Source organism: Meles meles, chromosome 9 (assembly GCF_922984935.1).
Source record: "Meles meles chromosome 9, mMelMel3.1 paternal haplotype, whole genome shotgun sequence".
Lineage (NCBI taxonomy): Eukaryota > Metazoa > Chordata > Mammalia > Carnivora > Mustelidae > Meles > Meles meles.
In genome coordinates, this window is record NC_060074.1 from 101,266,080 (window position 1) to 101,291,812 (window position 25,733).

Below are 25,733 nucleotides of genomic sequence, written 5' to 3' on the forward strand. Positions count from 1 at the left end.
CTGCATTGACAGGGTAGTGACATCATTTAAAAACATACAGCTAGACTGAAGTGACATTCCATGGTAGAGCCAAGGGAATACATACTCTGACTTCACTCTCCTCCTTCTAATCTCCTGCCATAGTACAATAAAGGTCATGCTCTGGAGGGCATGGCGGCCCTTCTGCTGTAGTTCATCCATGTAAATCTCTAGACCAGAAAGCAGGTATAGGCAAGTGAATAGTGGATCTGGGGTCACTAGAAAGATAGCCAATTTCTCATTCTCTTTCTTTACAGCTTAAAATAGTTTCATGAGTGTAGTGGGTATTCAACTTGTTCGATGATGAGAATGGGTATTTAATGGGTTTGATGATGGAAATATGATTGAATGCAAATGTGAATGAGTGGTGACATAAATAGGTTTTGTGCCCTGTTTCAGTCTTCAGCTACTGTTCTTACTCTCGTTACTCCGGCAGTACTTTCGCTTTCTCTGTCCACATTGCGACAGCCTATGGAATCCTGACTTCACCGCTTCATTCTTTCCTGCCACTGCATCTGTTTGTTCGGGGACTGAACGGGGAACCCAGAAATACAGAATTCTCTAAAACGTTGATAAAATCCAACACATTATATAGAAAAAAAAATGTATATGTGCAATGGAGATTTCAAGGACAGATGTTTGTGGGTCACTGAGCCCACATCTCTACAGTTGGTTTCAAATAACACTCATTTGTTCTAGAGGAACTTCTGCATTCTCACATTGCCCACTGGTGGTCACCAGATGGAGAAAGGCTTGCCTTCCTGATGATAAATGATTCGTTGGTGCCTAACATGGTTATCCCTCGATTTACTGGAGCGTTGTATCCCAAAGGAAAGCAGTATCCGTATCCTAAGGTAAGTAACGTGGAAGTACTCATTTGTTCTCTTTCTCCGCACCAGTGACTTGATTGATAGTATCCTTGGTTCATGAACAAGTTGTCTTTGCAGGGGGAAAAAAAAAAAGGAAGCTTTTCATTCCTGGTTGGCAGAGTCATCTTCCAGGACTTGCAGTAGCCTGTCCAGTGTTCTGGGAGGAAGAAGTAGGGACGATTCAGGGCTTCCCAACTGCCACGTTTGCTGTATTTCTTTCTCTTTGACTCCCTCATTCTTTTTTCTCTCGCCTTCCCAGTTGGAAAGAGAATGAAAAGATAAGGGACAACACTGATGCCAGGTCACAGGTTTCTCCAAAGTCCATTCTGTGTCAACAGCTGTTTTGTTCTGGTTGTTACTGGCCTTACACAGAAAGAAAAAGTCCCACGGTCAAATAAGTTGAAATTTCGTAGTGAACAATAAAACCCAACTTCTTGCAGATGCTTTCTTAGAGCACTTGATGTACTCTATGTTAATGTGCATTATCAATGTCCCACAGAAAACTGACTAAGCATAAAGCAGCCCCAGTAAGGAAGAGAATAAGCATAAAGAATATCTATAAAGAATAGACTAAACAGAGAATCACCAATAAAGAATAGACTAAGCATAAAGAATTTATTAGTATTTGTAGTAACATCAGTTATTATTTTGTCAGAGCATATTCTGGAACATCCTTTATAACATGATGGGGTAGAGCCACAGCCAGGCATAGCTAAGATACATGGAACTGTTTTATTGAGTCAGGCAAGCATGGAACTCTTGCCCAGCGAGCAAAACTATTTTCAAATTAAGGGAGCAGGTTGCGAAAACATCTGGAATGTAACTGTTGTGGTTTTTTTTTTTCCTATTGTGTGACATTTTTGATAACTTAAGGTCTCTTTTTTTAAAAAAAATACATTTCCCCTCTGTTTATATTACAAAGAAAAAGACTCATGAATGAGGCTTCTGTGCATTAATCATGTAAAGATGTTATGGCAAACTTTTTTTTTTCCCATTTTATTTATTTTTTCAGCGTAACAGTATTCATTTTTTTTTTTTTTTATTCTTCTTCCATTTTATTTATTTTTTCAGCGTAACAGTATTCATTCTTTTTGCACAACACCCAGTGCTCCATGCAAAACGTGCCCTCCCCATTACCCACCACCTGTTCCCCCAACCTCCCACCCCTGACCCTTCAAAACCCTCAGGTTGTTTTTCAGAGTCCATAGTCTCTTATGGTTCGCCTCCCCTTCCAAATTTTTTTACACATTTCAGCTTTTAATTAGGTAAGAGGTGGCTGCTAATTCAATGTAGAAGCTATGTTTTTAAGAGATTTTATTCTTTATTTGAGAGAGAAAGCAAGAGAGCGAGAGAGAGCATGAACAGAAGGGAGGAGCCAAGGGAGAGGGAGAAATAGACACTCCACTGATCAGGGATCCTGCCAAAGGACCCTGGGACCATGGCCTGAGCCAAAGGCAGATGCTTAACTGGCTGGAATGAGCCACCCAGGGGGCCCTCAGAAGCGACTTTAAAGCCATTCCTGACTGAGTTGTACTTTGTTTCCCAAGCACAAGCATGATAGGTTTTATACCTTAATGTAACTTATTCGTTACATTAATTGGGCATGGAATTGGACAAATTACCCATCACATAGATTATTCTACGAAAGCATGGTTAGGGTAGGCATGACTTTTCTTATTTTCCTGTCATCCACCAGACTCAAGTACTTAAATAGAGAAGGAAGGCAGGGAGGGAGGAAGGAAGACAGCCTTGGAAATAGACAGTCAGGGATAAGAAGAGAGTTTCCTCAGTGAGATTCTGCACTCTCTTGTTTGTTGTTGTTTTTTCCCCTCTCCATCCCACCTTCCTTCCACAGACTGTGGTATTAAACAGCTGGCTTACAGCTAAGAAGGACAACAAGGTTGAGAGGAATCTGATTCTCTGATCTTGAAATATTATTTTTCGTGTCTTTTCTGGTTATAAATTAGAGGGCACATACACTCAGGGCTCTTCAGGAGAAAATGGCAACTTGACCTAACAACAACAACAAAAAACCATAGCCACCAGATTTTTTTTACTGTACTTCAGGTACATGACTTAGGACTTCTCCAGTTTAGATTTGATCATGTTTGATGAATGACAGTTTGTTCCTCTGTAGTGTACCTGCACCCCCCCCCCCCCGCCCCGAGAATGACTGAAAAGACTTCTCAAATGTATTCTCACATCATTTGATTTACGTATGATAACGAAGGTTCACCTGACAGTTTAAATACAGAACGAAATGGCGTATTGTGAGAATATGTGACCAGGCACGATAATTCACACACGACTGTTTGGTTTTGTCACTGCACAAAGGGAATCAAATCAGCCCCAGGGAAGGAACAACATTTTGTAATTCATTTCCCAAGAGGAGTGGGGATCTTAGGACTCACAACGTAAGACCAAATGCCATAGGTGTGTTTTCAAATTGCCTTCTCAGTTAGGGACTGCTGGTGCTTGAACTTGGACACTCCTAGAGCCTCTTAACTTTAACAGACTGAGGCAAACAAACAGACAAACAGAAATGTCTGAGAAAATTTACTTCGGAGGATCCTGGGTTGAGAAACCTAGACACTTCATTATTAGTAAGTTATTATTTTATTAATTATTTAATGTTTCTTAATAGTAAAGCTAGCCATAAAATAATAATATTTGCTATTGCATAAATCAGGTGTGCTAATAATATGCTTCAGATTTGCAGAGAGACTTTTCACTTTTTTTTTCCCCCTATTTGGACCTCTTCACAATTTCCTCTACTTATGGATGGACAGACCAACCTCTCTAAAAGGCTAAGTGCTTTCATAAAAGTCACAGTTATTTTGAGAATGGGGAAATAACTCAGATTTATTGATTCTGTCCCACTCTGTAGAACTACCAGAGGTTAACTTGTATCTCCAAAACATAGCTGGAATCAAAATTATCTTCTTGGAAAGCTAAAAAATACATCTAGAGCTCTGTTTGCTCCATTTACTCCTAATGACTTACCTATATATTTAGTGGGATATACATAGGATTCTTAGAAGGTCTCACTCTTAGAGAGAGAGAGAGGGATTTGTAATACAAGGTGAAATCCTGAATGTGTGTTAATGACTACCATTGAGGAGTATTAAGCACAAAGAAAAGATAGCTATTCCTGGTGCCAAGCCCAGAGAAAGAATTTTAAGTCCTCAGAAGGTTTTTAGTAGGAAATCCCTGCCCAGGACTCAAAGAGCAAGATCTCAGCTTGATCCTTGTTCTCAAGTTTCAGTATCATCTTGGGTATATTACTGGAACTTTGAAAAGTCTTATTATTTTCTGGTTTACAATAAAACATTTGCTAGGTCTTCCACCAACAACTGTTATTATTTTGATTTGCTCTTACTTTTGTAATAAACTTCCAAAAAGTAGTACTTTGACACTGAAGTAATTCATAGAGTTCACACTAAACTGCTTCAAATTACACTAGATTAAAATGAGTGCAGCAAATACTCAATGTGGTCAGATTTACTAATGAAATACTTACACTAAACAAATATATTTGTATTTTACTTAATTCAGCATGATTCAGAACTCATAAAATATCCGATCTTTAGCAATTCAGCACAAAAGAGATGCACAGTTCTATCTCAGTAACCTCAGGTTAATCTTCTTAATTAAAGCATTATCTCGTTTAATGACAATTTAGTTGCCAGTAAAATAAGGTTAATTATTATTGAGGCTTGTGTTTCAGAATCATAGAGGAAGGATTCTGTAGATATGCAGTCTTTCTGGCAAATGTGACTGTAAAAAGCAAATAGATGAACTCTTCTAATTTGCAAACTATTGAAATGATCCAAATATTAAAAAAGGTACAGATGAACTTGAAATGTGCACTTAATTTCAAAACTCCATGGAGAGATAAAAATCTAATTGAGATTACAGGATTCTGGACAGCTGAATTTTAGAAACAGCCTGATGTGGTTGGTTTTTTTTTTTTTTTTGGTCTAAAATTGGCCACATGTATACACAACTTTTATCATTTGTTTCCATGTAAAAGCTAACTGGGGTATCAGTAATCCTTTACAGGTATATGCATACAGAAACAAATAAGCTTTAAAAACAAAACAAACAGGGGTGCCTGGGTGGCTCAGTGGGTTAAAGCGTCTGCCTTCAGCTCAGGTCATGATCCCAGGGTCCTGGGATCGAGCCCCGCATCGGCCTCTCTGCTCAGCAGGGAGCCTGCTTCCTCCTCTCTCTGCCTACTTGTGATCTCTGTCTGTCAAAAAAAAAAAAAAAAAAAAAAAATCTTTAAAAAACAAAACAAAACAAACAAACAAACAAAACCCTGCTTTATGATTTGGTAATAACCAATATGTCTTTGACAAGGATGTCATAAAATTATTAATCATTGATAAGAACTGACAGAAATATCAAATTTAATTAAATTTCTTTTTCTTAATGAGCTTATTAAAGGATTTTAAAAATTAGCAGAATTTTTTACCGAGAAGTCAGTGTTTTAATTACTATCTTTCTAATTCACTACTATATACTAGTTTAGACATTTTTAAAAAATTTAAGACTTTTTTTTTAATTTTTTTTTTTAATATTTTATTTATTCGACAGAGAGAAATTGCAACTAGGCAGAGAGGCAGGCAGAGAGAGAGGAGGAATCAGGCTCTCCATGGAGCAGAGAGCCCGACGTGGGGCTCGATCCCAGAACCCTGGGATCATGACCTGAGCCGAAAGCAGAGGCTTTAACCCACTGAGCCACCCAGGTGCCCCCAAAAATTTAAGACTTTTATAGATAATCTTTTTGTTAGTCCACATAACAAAATTATGAGATATTTATAGCTACAGAAAGGAAACCTACTTTGGCTCAAAACTTCTGACTTATGACATATTCTCAGTGAAGTATTTTCTCATTTTTGATACGCTAATAAAATAATACTTGAGGATACTTAACATCTTGCTCATGGTCTGTATTTAGTAAATAGCAGTCAAAATGTAAACCCAGGTTTCTCTGACTCATGGGTTAAGCTAAACAGGTTCTCACAATGTGGTACTTTTACAAGAATGATCAGCCTTATCTGGGAAACTGTAGAAATGAGATTTTCATGCCTCATGATATGAGAAATGCTGGTTACAATCTTGTTAAACAAGCCCTCCAGTCCTCTGGGTAATTTTTCCCCTCTCTTTTCAAAAGATATTTATTTATTTATTTTAGAGATAGAAAGAGAGTGTGAGCAGAGGGAGGATCACAGGGAGAGGGGCAACCAGACCCCTAAGTGCAGAGCCTGATGTGGGGCTCAATCCCAGGACCCTGAGATCCTGACCTGAGCCAAAATCAAGTCAGACTGCACCACCCAGGGACTCTTTGGGTACTTCTGATGCAGGCTAACACCCTGATAACCACTGAGATGTAATATATATCATTGTGTACATGTACGTATATGATAACATATATGCATTACTCTATGTACTAGTAATAATATATATTACTGGAAAAATATGTATCAGAGTCTTATCAAATTTACATACAAATTACATTACAAATTATAGTTATCTGTTATTAGTTAGTTATAGTTATTTGTATAGTTATACTTATTTGTTAAAATAAAGAATCCTAGGCCCACACCTGGAGATTTTTGAGTTGGTGGGGGGCCCAGAATTTGTTTCTAAGATTCTGGGTGTTGCTGATGAATGTCACTGGTCAAAGATCAACACTTTGAATGGCACTACTAAATATTATGTCCCAGCTCTGATTTTTAATAAACTTGGTCAAACTTGAGAAATGGTTAGATTAAAAAATATGGATAAGGCCAGTATTTTCAGGGAGGCTCATGGCACTTAAATTGAAACGGGAGTGATGAGAAAAGGAGCTCCTGTGTGTGGTAGAAGGCTAAATTGCCCGAGACAAATGTGCCCAGGCATTTGAGGGGTTTAGAACAATGAAAAGCTTTATAAAATCTGACACGAGAGCCTTCTCTGTGAGGCAGGATCATAGCTTATCTTCCAGGAATCCCTTCATTATATGAACCATTTCCATAATCTCTCTTCATAGCATAGTGTTTCTGTAGCAAAGGACTTTCCTGACTCCTTTCTTTGGCTCAAAACTTCTGAATTGTGTATGATGCACCCTCAAAGATATGCCAGTCATTTCTGTTTACACCAAACACCAATGATGTACAATATGTTGACCAGATGAATTTAAATAAAAAGGAAAAAAAAGACTATGTTTTTAGAGCAGCTCAATGTTCACAACAAGTCTGACAGGTGGAGAGAATTCACATGTGCCCCTGCACACACAGATGTGCAGAGTAGTCTCCCCATCGTCAGCACACTCCCTCAGCAGCACCTTTATTACAGCTGATGAAGTTATGCATCATAATCCCCCAAAGTCCACACCTGACATTACAGTTCACTGTGTGTGTTGTACGTCCCGCAGGTGTGGACAAACATATGATGACACGTATCCCTTGTTAGGGGATCACACAGTGGGATGATCCCTGAACATCCTCTGGGATCCATTCATTCATCCTTCTGCCTTCCCCTCTGTACTAGTTGTATTTACTCGCCTAACAACACAGTCCTTGAGGATCTGTTATGGACTACTCGTGGAATGTGTTATGTTGCTTCTGGTCTTCCTCAACTTTGGGTTTTGTCAATGCCAATTACTTGAACATGTATTTTTCTTTCTCATCTTTAAATCACTTTAAAAAAAATCACTTTTGTAATTCCCCTTGGATTTTTGTCCATCTTCTAACTCAACCCACTTTTAATGGCCTCTTTCTTTGTACATCTCGTATAGTTTTCTCCTAAAACATCCACTGCTCCACCATGACACATCAGCACTTTGTTTAGGAACACAGCGCCCCACACAAGCAGTCACCTGATTCTCTACATTATTTATTCACGCTGGGTTAAATAGTGGCTTCCCCGGTTATGGGATATCCACCTTCCACAGTTTGCTTAGCTTCTCCATTGTCATCTGGAAAATGGTTACAATTATTCTTAGGATGGAAGTAAGGATATTTAGTGAGATGATTCATGCAGTGCCTTTACTACATACTATGAGCCAGAAACATACTAATGCTCTAGGCTAGTTATTACTGATTCTTGCCCCTGTCTTTCGACTCATCTAACTATGTGCTTAGTCAGGACAGACTGCTCTGTGGCCCACCACCTCCCAAGGGGCACTTACACCTCATCTGGTATTTACTAAAGCTTAGAAGGGAACCGGAGGGAAGGGAAGGAGATATAAGATAATAATGGGGGAGAGGCAAACCATAGGAGACTCTTAACTATAGAGAACAACTGAGGGCTGCTGGAGGGGAAGGGGGCATCAGGTAGTTGGGTGATGGGCATTAAGGAGGGCACGTGATATAGTGAGCACTGGATATTACATGTAACTGATGAATCACTGAATTCTACCTCTGAATCTAATAATAATAATAAAAAACCAAACCTAGGAATGTTTAATGCATTGGGATGGATTAGGTATTGGGGAATTTTAAGCATGGTCACCCATATTGGCAAATCTTTTTCTTCTTCAACTTTTTTTTTTTTAATTAGCCAGCTTTTCTCATCGCATTTCTTATCCTATAATGTGAGTAGCAGCTTGTTCTACTAGTTGTTTTGTTAAGCCAGCCCTCCTGGTGTCATTCCAGGGAAAGAACACAGAAGCACTGCCTAATGAATAAACTCATCATGATTTTCCATCACCTTTAATTGTCTGACTAAAATGCTTGAGAAACAGCAATCTACAAAAACAATTGAAGGCAATCAGGTTGTTGAATTTAAAATCATTTCTACTTCAGAGAAATTAAACTTTTTCCCTGTTCTAACGTAAAATTATAAAGGAATCACACCACATTTTCTTTTTTCTCAATATATTTTAATGCTTAATATATTTGTATTACAATCTTCATTTTCTCAAAGGCAGGTCAAATGAACCCAACCGTCAAATTATATGTTGTAAACCTATATGGACCAACTCATACTTTGGAACTCATGCCTCCTGACAGCTTTAAATCAAGGTATGCGATTTCCACTTTACTTTTACTTAGAAATAGTTATTTTAACTTCAATTATCATTTTGTTGCAATTTAGAGAGATGTGATCAGCTCAACAAATCCACTTGAAAATAAATCTGAGGTTGTCCCATTAGTGAAGGAATGAACTCATTCTGGGTTTCTTGTTGTTCCCAGGGAGCATTTAAAGTTTCAAGGTGATTAGCAGCACCAGAAAATGACTAAATTGTAGTGATATTGAGAATTAGACTTTTTGCAGGAGATGTGACAAGGAGATGGGGGCAAAGGATAATTTTCCATTGAATGTTCTTCCTGAGAATAGTTACTCCATTTTTTTTTAAATGGCCCTCTTTAAAAAAGTACAATTTTCTTAGAATTTCTACAGGTTTTCCAGCAGAAATTCTCCCCATAGCTTGGGAGTGATTCCCCAACTTTCTTCTCCAGGCAGGATAACATAATAAGATGTGGTTTCAAAATATCCTACATAATGGGGATAAAAATACATTATATGTTTATTAAAAAAAAAAAATTGGAAGGGGAGGTGAACCATAAGAGACTATGGACTCTGAAAAACAACCTGAGGGTTTTGAAGGGTCGGGGGTGGGAGGTTGGGGGAACAGGTGGTGAGTAATAGGGAGGGCACGTATTGCATGGAGCACTGGGTGTGGTGCAAAAACAATGAATACTGTTATGCTGAAAAAAATAAATAAATTTAAAATTAAAAAAAAATATCCTACATAAGAAGCCTACTTATCTAAGAAATTTGAATGGAGAGGAAAAAAAAAACCACATTTAGTATGTCATAGCATAATTTTAGTATTAGTAAAATCTCTAGTAGCAGACAATGGATCACATAACCATGTGGATTTTAAAATTCAGAGTGGGGGCGCCTGGGTGGCTCAGTGGGTTAAAGCCTCTGCCTTCGGCTCAGGTCATGATCCCAGGGTCCTGGGATCGAGCCCCGCATCGGGCTCTCTGCTCGGCAGGGAGCCTGCCTACCCCCTCTCTCTGTGCCTGCCTCTCTGCCTACTTGTGATTTCTGTCTGTCAAATAAATAAAATCTTTAAAAAAAATAAAAAAATTAAAATTAAAAGTGATCTGAAACTTCAGGGGTATTCTGTCAATTAGTGTAACCCTTTGAAACTTTACAACTGTCCTGGTGATGGAATATGTAGCTGATTTAGGAAAATACTTTCAACTATTGAGTGATATGGGGCTAAGCTCAAACTTTGTTTTGACGCCATCAACCATCAGTGCTGGGGGACTGATTCAAATATAAATTCCACTCAAATGTTCCAGTGATGTATTTGGGAAAATTCCATCACAGTTGCAGATTTTCACAGACAGTGGAGCCTGCAGTGTGTGGAAATTTTCTCTACTTGTAAAGTTATTAAAAATTTATGGACTGCTTACACTGGAAGGTCGCCCATAACTACCTAAAACAATCTGTTCCTATTATTGAGGGAAAAGATGAGGCCCAGAGAGAAAACAGAACCCCAAGATTAGTTGGTAACAGAGGTAGGAAATATGGTAAAGCCTGTTTCAAGTTACAGACCATTTCATACAGGTCATGATGGAAGACCTGAGAGGGCTGTTGGAATTGACATTTAGAATGCAGGAGAGTTGACGAACTCAGATAGGAACTCTGTACTGAACTCAGTCTACCAGCCATGAAAGAATTAGTCACAAATGAAGCAATTATGGAAGTCATTAGTATTTTATGTGGTCCTGAGCTCTTATCTTTTTCTGATTCATTTAATGCTCTGAATTAACAGGAAAAGGGCACTAGCCTGGAGTGTTTGAGTCACAACTCTGCCACCATTTCATTACATGAGCTTGGACAAGTCACTCTACCTCTCTCTGGTCTGAATAACCTCATTTTAAAGTAGTAATTTTTTTGTTTTCCTCAGTCTTTTGAAACCTTTGAAGTAGAAATAAACTTTACAATATCCAGCTTCTTTTTAAGAAAAAGTGGTGATTCTGGACCTTGATGTTATAACCCAAGAGGTTGCTAGTGGGCTCACCAGAAGAGATACAGTACTGCCACCAAACACAAAAAGTCTTGAAGACAGAGCCAGTGGTTATTTATTGGGTTATTAGTTAAGTATATATCTGTAATATTCAAAGTATAATATGATAAAATTAGTCAACCATGGCAAAAAGGTATCACATATCCTTAGATATAAATCCAATACACAGAATAAAATATGAGATCCCATTAAGAGTGAGGAAGAATCTTGTAAAGAAAAATCTCTTAAGTGTAATTCAGGTATGTTGGTTTCATGATAAACTTGGTCTGCAGTTTGGGGAAAGTCAGTAATACCTTATCTGTACGATGCACCAAACAATGTTTCTTTTTCTCCCTCAGGGTCTTATGCAAGTGCCACCTATGGCAATGTGAAATATACTAAAATGTATGATTTTTGTTGAAAAACTCAAGATCAAGGTTTACTTCAAAATTGACAATTTTAAATATCACCCCAGTTAAGTTTTACAGAAATATATTTCCTTACTCATCTGTTTCTGGTAGGAAGTTTCAGTCCAATTCACAGAAGAGTAATAAATGAATTTTAGATCATCCGCATTTAGTCACTCTGAGCATAGGTGTTACTTAGATGGGCTCAGAAACACACAAACAAATGAAATAGATATATCCATGGTGCGAATCAAAGAAAGTTGCATTCATCTGACTGTACATAGGATGGAAACCAAACTTATTTTTTCATTGCTTTTGTTTTAGGATTATGAACATCTCTAATATTTAATACATAGTACATTAGCCATATAGAAATTAGCTAGGAAACTGTTATGCCCTCCTAGTTAGAGGTTTAAAAGAGCAAGTCATTTTTCATAATTTAGTGGTTAGGGTCCTAGAAATTAAACAGATGACACAGTCAAGAATGGTAAGTGAAATGCAGTTAGTTGAGGGAATATTAACAAAAATGTGAGCAAAATTAAGGGGAAACTCACAAAGGATGAGAAAGCAACTCTGATCTGCAAAAGGGAAAAAGTTGCTGTCTCAGGACTGAAAGAAGGAGGTCCAGGATCAGTTATGAATCCCGAAGAGGCCTGTAGCTGAACACAATGGACGAGGAGGAGCTGTCCACAGACTGAGCAATTCAGTCATTGCCAAACCACACCCAAGCAGGAAGTGGGTCCTGGGAATTAATACCCCGAACTCACTCTTCTCCCAAACTTGGAAGTTCCTGCAGAGGCCTTCCACTGGCAAGGCAGCCTCACTGTAGAGGCTGCAGGTAGAGAACTGGAGAATGGACCTAACAAATGAAGGATATTCCACATAAATAATTTAAGAATAATATTTGCCATAAGAAGTTTATTATACTTTATGCATGTGTTGGTGATGACCATACGAGGACACAGTGAGTTTTCTGAAGCCATGTGAGAGAGTATTCTATATCTGTCTGGTGCTGTTTCTATCTCTGTATCTCTGTCTCTGTGTCTTCTTCTGTGTGTGTGTGTTTCAATCTATTTCTAAACCAGCACACAAACACACTCAAACACAAATCTACATACACATATCTATGATTTATCTTATTAATGCATGTGCTTCTATAAACCTGCCGTATTTTTCTCATGCACACTTCACTGAGTTGTATCAGCGTACTTTGGACCTGGAGTTTTCCATGGTAACTAACACCCGTTTCCCTCTCTAACTTATTTGCCTTTTTCTCCTAATTTATGCTACCATGTTATTCTTAAATCTTCCTCAGCCAACTCAGATTCATTTTTGTATTTTAAAAATTTTAGATATAAAATGCATAAGTTAAATTTTTGGTACCAGTGTTAGTAGCACTATTCTCATACTAGTGACAGAACTCCAAGAAATTCCAAGAAATTCCAAGAAATACAGATCATTTTTTATTTTTTCAAGTGTATAAGTATAAACATGCATTAATTAATTTATTAGTAACATACTTTCCCCATGCCCTATTAAGACCATCAAATGCTCCGGGGAGGGGGGGTTTATGGACACTGGGGAGGGTATGTGCTATGGTGAGTGCTGTGAAGTGTGTAAACCTGGCGATTCACAGACCTGTACCCCTGGGGCAAATAATATATATTAATAAAAATAATAAAAAAATACATATTTAAGTTCTGGTGGAAATATTTTTTTTTATTCCTTTTATTGGCCGGGGGGGTGGTGGTGGCGGTTTGAGGGAGAGAGAATCTTAATCAGGCTCCACCCTAGCACAGTGTGGTGCAAGGGGCTCCATCTCATGAGCCTGAAATTTTGACCTGACCAGAAATCAAGAGTCAGAAGCCACTCAGGCGCCCCCTGGTGGAAAGATTTTTTATAGTAATGAATCATATAGATCTTTCCATAGGTTGGCATTTCTCTGTTGTTTTGAGGAAGTTATTATACTTTGTATTCAGATATCTCCAGGCTGAAGAGTAATGGTAGCATTTTGTCTTTGGTTTCTCCTTACTCTGTGTCTCTGACATTATTTTATTTATTTGAAATCTTTCTTTAGTCATCCACCCTTTGTGACCCATTATTAGCATGTATCACTGATGTGACATTGTAACATTACCTGTCACGCTTGATAGCACCATGCTTTTTCTTCCTGTATCATTGAAGTATGGCTAGCTACAATTTTTTCTGCTAAAGAATATTTGTGTATTAAAAAAATCAAATTAAGAAATTATTCTATGTTCATGGAAATGCCCTAAATGACCCTTCTTACAAGTAATCCATAGTTACTAACAATGGTCTTTGCAGATCACTAGCTATGGCTTGGTCATACATGCAATTACAATACAGTCATGGGTAGAGATCCTGGATTATCTGGAAGAGAGTGAGCTCAGTGCAACTATATGTATACAAAGATTATGTTATGAACACAGAGTAATGAATGGAGAGAAAGCCAGTGAAAACACAGGTGTGACTTCTAACATAGTACCTGTCTGCTCGTGATGCTGGGGTCTCCATTCCACATACCCTTGTAAGCAATTAGATCTTCTGCGCCAGACCACTCAGCTGATTCAAAGTCTTTCTTGAGTGCAGTCCACCTAACCCACTTGTCTCTGTGGCTTAAGAGAGTAAGCTCCTTGCGGACTTTCTGGGTAATCCAGAACCATGGATACTACGAACAAGCAGGAAAGACAATTATTAAGGAGGGGGAAGTTCTGCTAGTCACTGGTTGTGGGACCCCAGATCTAATGTGTTCATGACACAGAGTTCCAGGAGGACAGCCACATCAGCAGCAGGCAGGCCAAGGAGTGTGATTTCTAGATAAGGGCCTTTTCCTAATCCCTCATTCAGAGGAAGCCTGATTACTTATGAGAAAACTAAGGAGAGCTGCACGTAGGATCCTGGAATAAGCAAAGAATGAATACAGGATGTGTCTTACTTCTTATGTGTCAAGCTCTATTTTAACTTTCATTTTAGGTAACCCCAACTCTTTATCATGGAAATTTCAATGGCTTGAAATTACCCCTGAAAAACCTTACAAATTCAATTGTGAGGGCAACTCTTATCTTTCAGATTATAAATAAGGTCTATACTAAGATAGTTCACATCATGCTAAATTCTGCTTATAGGCAACTAGATACATTATGTATAAACACAAAATAATCACATTATTTAATCAAAGAGAAAGATGAGTGGTATAACTATGAATTAATTACTTTTAACTTAATTTTACACCTAAATTAGTGTACCCCTTACAAAAAAATCACTTATTCACCAGATTTGCCTGGGTTGTATTTTAGTTGCTTTTCTAATATGAAATCCTTTATAAAAGTCAAGATTTTCTATCATAGATAATAAATATGTGTCAGTGTCTGTGAAGACATTATAAAGAAAATGCTCTTGCAACATTACACTTGAGGGCTACTTTGAAAGGGAAAACACTCAAGATGAATATTTAAATTATATTCTGTTGTTGTTATTTATTTTAAAAATTATTCATGTTTGTTATTTCATTTGACACAATATGTAATATTACTTGCTTAACTAAGATAAATTCCTGATTGAGTTTGAAAACTTGTATCTACCAGTTCTATCTAGATATTTCTATTAATATAACCTCCTTGATTTTACAGTGTTTGGTCAGTTGTTTACAATAACCAAATTATTTTTTACTTCAATTCTAAACAACATTTATAACGATTAATCAGAAATACATATTGTCAGAATTCAGGGTTTCTTTTCTTGATTTATAGTATTAATTGTCATTTTTCTCCATGATAAATTCTCTAGATAAATCCATTAAAGGTTAATACCTATATTTCCCCCTTTTTAATATTCATACTGCTGAATATGATAATGCATGCAAAATAAATCAGTTCAAACAAAAACACAGTAAAAATGAACTGGATATGATTCTTTGAAGAATCACAAGCCCGCTCATCCGGCTGAAGATTAGTCCTAAACCAGATAGTTGCACATGTGATTCAAAGTTGTCTTTGTTAACTATTCAGAGAATTTCACTGAGTTTTTTGGCATTTTGAAGCGAAACTTAGCTGGTTTTGAAAGCTGTCAGCTGTCTTGGAAAGATTGTTGAAGAAAATATGGCAGGCTTCACTGTATGCTAAGTTCTGCTTGCCCTTCTGCTGACATCTTCACTTTTTGATGGGCTAACCGGTTTTCTGGAGGAAGCACCAGCTTTTCAGAAATGTTAGAAATGTAAGATTCACGTAGCTAAATGTCTAACCCACAAGTGTCCAAGGACAAGTGATTTGTATCACAAAGCTTTTCTACTCATACATGACTTTTTCCTAAGTGACATAAAAACTGGGTGAATTTTTTGAAAGATTTATTTATTTATTTGAGGGAGGGAGGGGCAGAGGGAGAGGCTCTTCAAGCAGACTCCTCATTGAGCATGGAGCGACAGGGTTCCTGATCTCACCACCCATGAGATTGCCGTGGACACTTAACAGACTGAGGCACCTAGGTGCCTCTGGGTGGATTAATTTTAAGACTGTGCTCACAGATGGCACTTTAAATCATCTCATCTGTTCTAAAGCTGGGCAGATTTTTTGGAAAGTTTTTTTTTTTTCTTTTCATCATAAATTGAATCAGTGTTGACTACTGCATTTTGTCTGTGTCGGTTGAGGGTTTTTTGATATAGTACGTAAATTTCCAATCATAGAATCTACAATGAAAGAAATACAAACTAACTATAGGGAAAAATATAAGCTTTCCCAATCTAGAAATAGCCTGAGAACATCATAGGCTCGAGTAATTAGCGTCCTCACTATATGGAAAATTCAGTAGTCCCTCATCTCCATCATTTTAATTCCTTCTTTGTTTTAAACTGTTTCAAATAAAGAAGACTTTAAAAAAATCAATATATAGGGGCGCCTGGGTGGCTCAGTGGGTTAAAGCCTCTGCCTTTGGCTCAGGTCATGATCCCAGGGTCCTGGGATCGAGCCCCACATCGGGCTCTCTGCTTGGCAGGGAGCCTGCTTCCTCCTCTCTCTCTCTCTCTCTGCCTGCCTCTCTTCCTACTTGTGATCTCTATTTGTCAAATAAATAAATAAAATCTTTAAAAAAAAAATCAATATATATATATGCATATGTGTGCCTATGAACATATAATGAATATGATTGGAACTGGCCCTTGACTCATAACTGAGAAAGACCACACACAAAATAAATAAATAAAAACTAACAGCTCTAACAGCTCTATCATGCAAATCCCCATGGGTAAAGTGAAAAAACATGGAGATCATACGTATGAAATAATTATTTAACTCACTGAGCCACCCAGGCGCCCCTTTTTTTTTTTTAAAGATTTTATTTATTTATTTGACAGAGAGAGCGTATGAAATAATTATTAAGTGAAGAATAAGTTTGGCCTTTTATTTTATTTTTTTTTTAAAGTTTGGCCTTTTAATTGGTGATTTTACTTTTTACAAAAATAAAATGCAGCTTAAAAATTTATGCTTATTACATGTTAGTGCTAATCAATAGACAGTTTAAAAATTATTCATATGTCTATTATCTTGATTATTTTTGTTTTTCCAAGGATTTCCTTTCTGGGATATCATTCACTTTCAGATTTATTCTTAAATTCTTGGTACATTTGCATGTGTATGTAAATGCACATGTATACACACATATTTGTATTTATGTGGGAGTATTCAGAATAGCAGATGTGTATGTGAACATACATAGAAATTAATATGATGTGGCATCCTTATAATGCTTCATTATCCTTGCATATAAAATAACAAGTGTATGTTATTAGTACTATACAGGTTCTCTGGCTCTAAATGTAAATTTTGTTGTTGTTGTTTCCCAACTAGAGAATACTATATCACTATGGTTAAATGGGTAAGCAATACCAAGACGGTGGTCAGATGGTTAAATCGGCCTCAGAACATCTCCATCCTCACAGTCTGTGAGACTACCACTGGCGCCTGCAGTAGAGTGAGTGTCATTTACTTTCTCTTATGCTTAAAATGAAGTACTTTCTGCTATTCTCAAAGGTATATCAGGCAATCCATTGTACAAAGACCAATATTTAGTTGGAAAAGAGTCCTTCTATTAGAAGGATGTACTTTAATCCGTAAATCATCCAAACTTTGAAGTGAGAGATATGGGTGATAAGCAAAAGAGAGAGAGAGAAAAAAAGACCAAACTGTAAAAAAATGAATTCTTTTATAGTATAAAGGGGAATCTAAACCACATTAGTTTAATTCTCAAATACATCTTTTTTCTCCATATTTTGAGTTTGATTAACTTAGGAATGTGGAATGTTTTTCCTGTCGTCTTCAACCACATTCCAATAATTCCAATTTTTTTTTTTTTTTGGGTAGTTCAGATTAGTCTTCTAAAATAACGGACAGTGTCTCTTTTTTAAAATTAAATAAGAAGAGTGAAAAAAAAGCTGGTCCTTGAACCATTGTGTTTTGAAAGCAGGTTTTATTTCTGTTTCTATAATCGGTTTTTATAAGCTCTGCAATAAATCCTATTTGTGTAATTCTTAAAGTTCTTAACTGAGGGTATACTGTAATTGTTGTTGTGTATATGCCTGTATTGATGGGTAAAGTATTCCCAGTTACTTAACAACAGAGTTTTCAAACTTCTATTTCTGGACAGGATGGAGTAAATTTTGCCAGCCTAGCCTCTCTGCTGTAGTTAACTATAAACCTATGTAAAATGAATTAAACGACTGCTCTCAGATACTGGACAATAGCAGGATCAGGACATAAAAAGTGAAATAATGTAAACATATAAGATAAGCCTAGCTTCCTGTAGGGCACACACATAGTGCAAGCTAATGGAGCCCTAGAAAAGCACAGTGGTATCGCTGATGAACTGATCAGTCCACAGTGGATCAGTGATCCAAGTCGGCAGGGAGAATCAGTTTGAGGCTCTCGTGGTAGCTGAAATTTACAGGGTAAGTACCACAAGATTTGGAGCGATAGAGAGAAGAGCTCCAGCAGTCTATGTAAAGGACCTCTTACGACTTTGGCTCTTAAAATTAAAAAAAAAAAAAAAAAAAAAGACTTTAGCTCAATGCTTAACTGTGCAAGTACAGGACACGCTTCACAGAGAGAGAAGTAAATAGAGAATCTGCAGGTTTCGTAATGCTTGGAGACTTTGGAGTGCTGAACAGCAAAAAATAGAGCGCTCTCACTGAAAACCCTTTGCATTCAACTCACAGCCCAGAAAGAAAAATGCATTAGAAATAAGGCTGTTCTATACTCTTTACAGTAAACCTTTATATCAGGCTGGAAAGGATCAAGTACATGCCTATAAATGAACTGTCTTCCTAGAACAAAGTTTACTCTTTTAAATGGAGAATTAAAATTTAAAATATCAATTACACAATCAAAACATACTATACACGTAGAAAAATAGAAAATGTAACCTGCCTACCTCCCTTCAAAAATAGTTAGAAGAGCAGACTGACACAGAATAGAGATGTTAGAATTAACAGGTACAGAATTTTTTTTAAAGCTGCTTGAAAGATTCTTGGCAAATTAAATGGTGGCCCTAATTTATAAATAGATGAGGTATTTCAGTAGGGAAACAAACTATAAAATACAAAACAATGGAATTTCAGGAACTAAAGAGAACAGTATCTGAAATGAAAAATTGTCTGGATGGATTAAACACAAATTGGACACTGTTGTAGTCAGGGAAATAGAAACAATCCGAACTGAAGTCTGGAGGGAAAAAAGACTGAGTTAAAAAAAAAAAAAAAAAGGAACAAAGCCTCAGCTACGTATGGAATAATTTGAGCTGTTGTATATGAGAGATGTAATACATACAGAAGGCAAGGTTTGAGATGTTGGGGCAGAAAAACAAAAAAAGAAATAATGACTTAAAATATCCCAGATTTGAAGAAAAGCCATTAACCCATGTATCTAAGTTAGCAAATCCCAAACAGAATAAAAACAAAGAAAATAAATAGGCACATAACACTCAAATTATTGTAAACCAAAGATTATGAGAAAAGTTTCAAAAGAGGCTGAGAGAAAAATATGTTACATATGGAGGAATAGAGTGATGAAAATCACTGCCTCTCTCTTATCAGAAATGATAGAAGCCAGAAAGCAATGGAATACATTTTTAAAGAAGTGAAAGAAAAACAGTGTAAACCAAACGTCTGTGTACTCTGAAAGTATCTTTCAAAAATGAAGAAAGACATATTTAGATAAATAAGATCTGAGATAATTTATCACAAGTAGATCTGCATAAGTAACATGAAATGAAGTTATTCAATCTGAAAGAAATAGCATCAAATGAAACCTCAAATCTAAATGAAGGAAGGAAAGGGGCTCCAAATGACAAACATATGAATAAAATAAAATAAAAATATCTTCTAGTTTTTATTTTTTCTAAAAGTTAATGGATAACTTAAGTAAATCAAAACTGTCAAACTAAAAGTCTTATGTACAGTGAAAGAAACAGTCGATTAAATGAAAAGCCAACCTGTGGAATGGAAGAACATGTTTGCAAATCATATATCTGATAAGGGGTTAACATCTAAAGTATTTTTAAAATATCTCCTTCAACTAGATAGAAAAATAAAACAAAAACAAACAAAACAAACCCCCCCCATAATCTAATTTAAAAATGGGCAAAGGACCTGAATAGACATTTTTCCAAAAATATGAAAAGGTGTTCAGTATCACCAATTATTAGGGAAATGCAAATCAAAACCTCAATGAATTAATCACCTCATGCCTGTTAGGATGGGTAGTATCAAAAAAGACCAGAGATAATTGCTGGTGAGGAAGTGGAGCAAAGGAAACCCTGTGCCTTCTGGTAGGAATGTATGTTGGTACAGTCACTATGGAAAACAGTATGGCAGATCCTCAAAAAAAATTTAAAATTAAACTTCCATATGATCCAACACATCAAATTCTGGATATGTACCTGAAGGAAATAAAATCACTGTCCGAAGATATATTTGCAAGCCCATGTTTATTGCAGTGCATTATTTACAATAGCCAGGACAGGGGGAAAAAAAAAAACAAAACGAGTGTCCATCAATGGATGGATGGCTGAAGAAAATCACACACACACATACACACACAAACACACACGAATACTGTTCAGCCATAAAAAAAAAGAAATCCTGTTATTTGTGACAATAGGGGAGGAACCTTGAAGGCATTTATTATGAGTGAAGTAAAGACAAATACTATATGATCTTGCTTATATGTGGAATAAAAAATAAAAACAGAAAAAGATTATATTAGTGTTTGTGAGGGGTGAGGGTGGGGAAATTGAGTGAAGGTGGTTAAAAGGTACAAACTTCCAGTTATAAGATAAATAATTTCTGGGGATATAATGTATGATACAATCATACGATGTATGATACGATGAATATTTTTAACAATATTTCATTGTATATTTGAAAGTTGCTAGAGAATAAACCTAAAAAGTTCCCATCATAAAGAAAAAAATGTAGTTACTTGAAATAATGGATGTTAACTAAACTTGCAGTAATTACTTCATAATATATACATGTATCAAATCATTAATGTTATATGTCAATTATATATGTCAATTATATTTCAGTAAAACTGGAAAAAAAGGAATAAATTTTACCATTTCTACAATTTCCAGAAAGTGGAGAAGGAAACTTTTCAATTCATCTTATAAGCATAGCGTTATCCTATTACCAAATCAAGGCAAGGACATTATGAGAACAATTTAGACTGACACATCTCATGCACATGTATACAAATAATTCCTTAAACATGTTGATATATCATTTATAGCAATATAGAGAATAGTGCATTATGACTAAATGGGGTTTATTTTGGTAACTTATGATTGGTTTAATACTGAAAACCAATCAATGTTATTCATTATTTTAACAGAAAAAAAAACCAAGTATCTCAGTAGATGAAAAATAAAAAGCAGTTTACAAAACTCAATTATTTACTCATGATAACTTTCAGTATAAGTGAATAGAAAAAATATCCTTAATTTGATAAAGGATACCCAGAAAATACCTCAAAGTTATGCTCTGTGGTAAAACACTTTCCTTACCTTCATGCCATCAATAAGGTAAAGATACACATTCTCACTGTAGTGTGGAACCTTTATTAGAGACTCTCACCAGAATAACTTGGCAAGGGATAAATATCATGATGATTGGTAAGGAAGAAATAAAATTCTCTATTTGTAGATGTCATTATTAGATAAATAAAAAGTAAGAAATCTGCAAAAACAAAAACAAACCCACCCAAAAAACACAAAAATCCACCCCAGAATGGATCACAATTCACAAGTCAGTGTACCAAGTTAAATTGTTAAATTTCCTGATTTTTATTTTACTGTTAAAAGCATGTATATATACAGGATATTATAAATTTCTTAAGAAATGCTTACTGAATTATTTAGGGGTAAATGGATATAATGCCTCAAAACTTCTATCAAATTATTTAGAAAAAAAAAGTATGTTTCTAACAACTTTTAATTGATTTTGAAAAAAAATATGCTTTTCCCTTTCTTCAAATGGTTTTGTTTCTATATCAAGAGATATAATAATAAAGCAAATGGAACAAAATATAAATAAATGAGGAATATGTCTAAAGGCTATGCAGGTGTTTCTTGAACTTTTAGCAACAAAATATGTTTCTATATACTCATTAATATTACAATGAAAAAAATGCCACTAAGATTTTTAAAACATTAAATGCATAAGGATAAATTTAACAAATAGTGTGCAAAATCCCCATATTGAAATCTACAACATTTTGACACACATCAAGAAAGACCTGAATAAACAGAAGCTATACCACATGCTGGACTTGAAAGGCTGAATATTACAGGTGGCATTCTACTCAGAGTGAACTACCTGTAGTTTCAATACAATACGAATTCCCAGCAGAATTGGGAATTTCTGTAGAAACAGGCTGATTCTAAATGAATATGGCAGTGCTAAAGACCTGATGACTAAACCTTGTTTAAAAAAGAAACCAAAAATGTTGGAGAAGTTGCACTACTGGATTTCAAGAGTAACTAGAAAGCAACAGAAACTGAGGGACTGTGGTGGAGGCATAAGGACACACAACTAGATCAACGAACTAATAGAGTTTGCAGACACAGATCCATATTTATATGATCAACCGATTTTTAACAGAGGTGCCAAGACAATCCAAAGGGGGGAAAGATGGTGCTAGATGGTGCTATTTCATTCAGTCAAGAACTGAATGAAATACAGTGGTCTTTGGCATCTGTCACATACCATATTCTAAAATTAAATTGAGATAAACTGCTGTTCTAAAGCTAAGAGAAGATACTGTCAATCTTTTAGATAAAAATATGGGATATAAATTTGCTATACCGAATAGGCAAAAAGTCATTAATCATAAGAGAAAAAATAATACAACAGACAGCATCAAAATCAGAAACTTCTCACCAGACACTGTTAAGAAACAGCTAAAAAATGAACAGCTAAAAATTTTTGCAAAAAATATTTTGCAAAATGTGTATCTAACAAAAAACATATACATCTCAATCATGAAAAGACAACCCAATAGAAAAGCAAAACATGTGAACAGAAGTGCATAAGGAAGTAATAAATGCATGATAAAGTATTCAACATAGACATTAGGAAAACATTAAATCATAATGAGATAACACTATATACCAATAGAATGACTAAAATTAAAACAACAAAAAAATGACATTATTGATGAGGATGTAGAAAATTGCAGTTTTTGTTCTTCATGAGTAGAAGTGTAAAATGATACAGCTAGTTTAAAAATGATTTTGCAGTTTCAAGTTAAACATACACATTTAAAAACATATATAATATATATACATATACATATATATACATATATACATATATATGTGTATGTATAGATAGATAGAGATGTACTCCATACTCCAGTAACTCCATTCTTAGATATTTGGAAAAGAAAAAACACCTGTGTCCACCAAGGATTTGTTAAAAAAAAATCTTTAGAGAAGCTTAATTTACAGTAGCTAAAAATTAGAAACTATCTAATTATCTATCAACAAAGAATGAATAAACAAAATGAGCCATATCTATACAAAAGAAGTCTGTTAAGCAATTTAAAAAGAAACAGAATACTGATATGCCCAGCAATATGAGTGCATCTCAGAAACACGGTGTGAAAGAAGTCCCACTCAAAAGATTACCTAATACATAATTTCAATTATCTGAACTTCTAAAATAGGCAAGATATGGGGAACAATTTCAGAAGGGTGAGTGCCTTTTTGGAACCTCTGGGAAGGGGCATGAGAGAACGTGTGAGGAAATGTAAAGATCTTATATCTCGATGGGATATAAATATATCTGTCAAAACTCATCACACTAGAGCTGTACATATCACTATATACAAATTATACTCCAATATTAAAGCATAGTTTTTAAATGGTCTATAAAAGGGAAAGGGGGAAGAAATTTGTCTTTAATTGGAGTGGTGAGCGTGGATGTGGAGATAAAGTTGATGAGATAAAGTTGATGAGTCAGTCATTTACTTACTGGATTTGACTCTTTATGTTTAGTTTGTATTTATTAGAAAATTTATTTCAGTCATCATCTTTCATCTGATAGGTTGACTAATATTTCACCACTTATTTGTTAAAGTATTCAGCTGATAATACATTACTTAGAAATTGGCATGTATATATTCTAGTCAGAGAAAGCCTGTCATCTTTCCTATATAATGATAATCTGTATAGGTAATGGCAAGAATGTATCAAAATGCTTCAGCAGAAAATAGATACAGGAATCCTGTAATATTATTGATTTGGTACCTTATTGATATTGTTATATTTCTAATATATTTCTAATCTATTTATGGACTTAAAGAAGAGTTTACTTTCTATTGTAATTGAAATAATAAGACAAATCAATGCATTAGGTAGCATAGACATTTTCACAATATTTATTCTTCCAATCCAGGAGCATGGAACATTTTTCCATTTTTTTGTGTCTTCCTCAATTTCTTTCATGAGTACTTTATAATTTTCTGTGTATAGATTCTTAGTCTCTTTGGTTAGGTTTATTCCTAGGTATCTTATAGTTTTGGGTACAATTGTGAATGGGATTGACTCCTTAATTTCTCTTTCTTCAGTCTTGTTGTTGGTGTACAGAAATGCAACTGATTTCTGTGCATTGATTTTATATCCTGACACTTTACTGAATTCCTGGACAAGTTCTAGCAGTTTTGGAGTGGAGTCTTTTGGGTTTTCCACATATAGTATCATATCATCTGCGAAGAGTGATAGTTTGACTTCTTCTTTACCAATTTGGATGCCTTTAATTTCTTTTTGTTGTCTGATTGCTGAGGCTAGGACTTCTAGTACTATGTTGAATAGCAGTGGTGATAATGGACATCCCTGCCGTGTTCCTGACCTTAATGGAAAAGCTTTCAGTTTTTCTCCATTGAGAATGATATTTGCAGTGGGTTTTTCATAGATGGCTTTGATAATATTGAGGTATGTGCCCTCTATCCCTACACTTTGAAGAGTTTTGATCAGGAAGGGATGCTGTACTTTGTCAAATGCTTTTTCAGCATCTGTTGAGAGTATCATATGGTTCTTGCAATCCCTATCAAAATACCATCCATTTTTTTCAAAGAAATGGAACAAATAATCCTAAAATTTATATGGAACCAGAAAAGACCTCAAATAGCCAAAGGAATATTGAAGAACAAAGTCAAAGTTGGTGGCATCACAATTCCGGACTTCAAGCTCTATTACAAAGCTGTCATCATCAAGACAGCATGGTACTGGCACAAAAACAGACACATAGACCAGTGGAACAGAATAGAGAGCCCAGAAATCGACCCTCAACTCTATGGTCAACTAATCTTCGACAAAGCAGGAAAGAATGTCCAATGGAAAAAAGACAGCCTCTTCAATAAATGGTGCTGGGAAAATTGGACAGCCACATGCAGAAAAATGAAATTGGACCACTTCCTTACACCACACACGAAAATAGACTCCAAATGGATGAAGGACCTCAATGTGAGAAAGGAATCCATCAAAATCCTTGAGGAGAACGCAGGCAGCAACCTCTTCGACCTCAGCCGCAGCAACATCTTCCTAGGAACAACGGCAAAGGCAAGGGAAGCAAGGGCAAAAATGAACTATTGGGATTTCATCAAGATCAAAAGCTTTTGCACAGCAAAGGAAACAGTTAACAAAACCAAAAGACAACTGACAGAATGGGAGAAGATATTTGCAAACGACATATCAGATAAAGGGCTAGTATCCAAAATCTATAAGGAACTTAGCAAACACAACACCCAAAGAACAACCAATCCAATCAAGAAATGGGCAGAGGACATGAACAGACATTTCTGCAAAGAAGACATCCAGATGGCCAACAGACACATGAAAAAGTGCTCCACATCACTCGGC

General features: G+C 35.9%; 1 protein-coding gene across 2 annotated transcripts in view; it reads left to right on the top strand.

Moving 5' to 3' along the window:
• DPP10 (dipeptidyl peptidase like 10) overlaps window positions 1–25,733 on the top strand; it is a 1,411,353-nt gene that overhangs the window by 1,298,242 nt on the left and 87,378 nt on the right. For both annotated transcript variants that reach the window (XM_046019846.1, XM_046019845.1), the window contains exons 9-11: window positions 718–872; window positions 8,802–8,899; window positions 17,168–17,291. In XM_046019846.1, coding sequence (XP_045875802.1) covers window positions 718–872; window positions 8,802–8,899; window positions 17,168–17,291 — 377 coding nt within the window. The remainder of the gene's footprint in view (window positions 1–717; window positions 873–8,801; window positions 8,900–17,167; window positions 17,292–25,733) is intronic.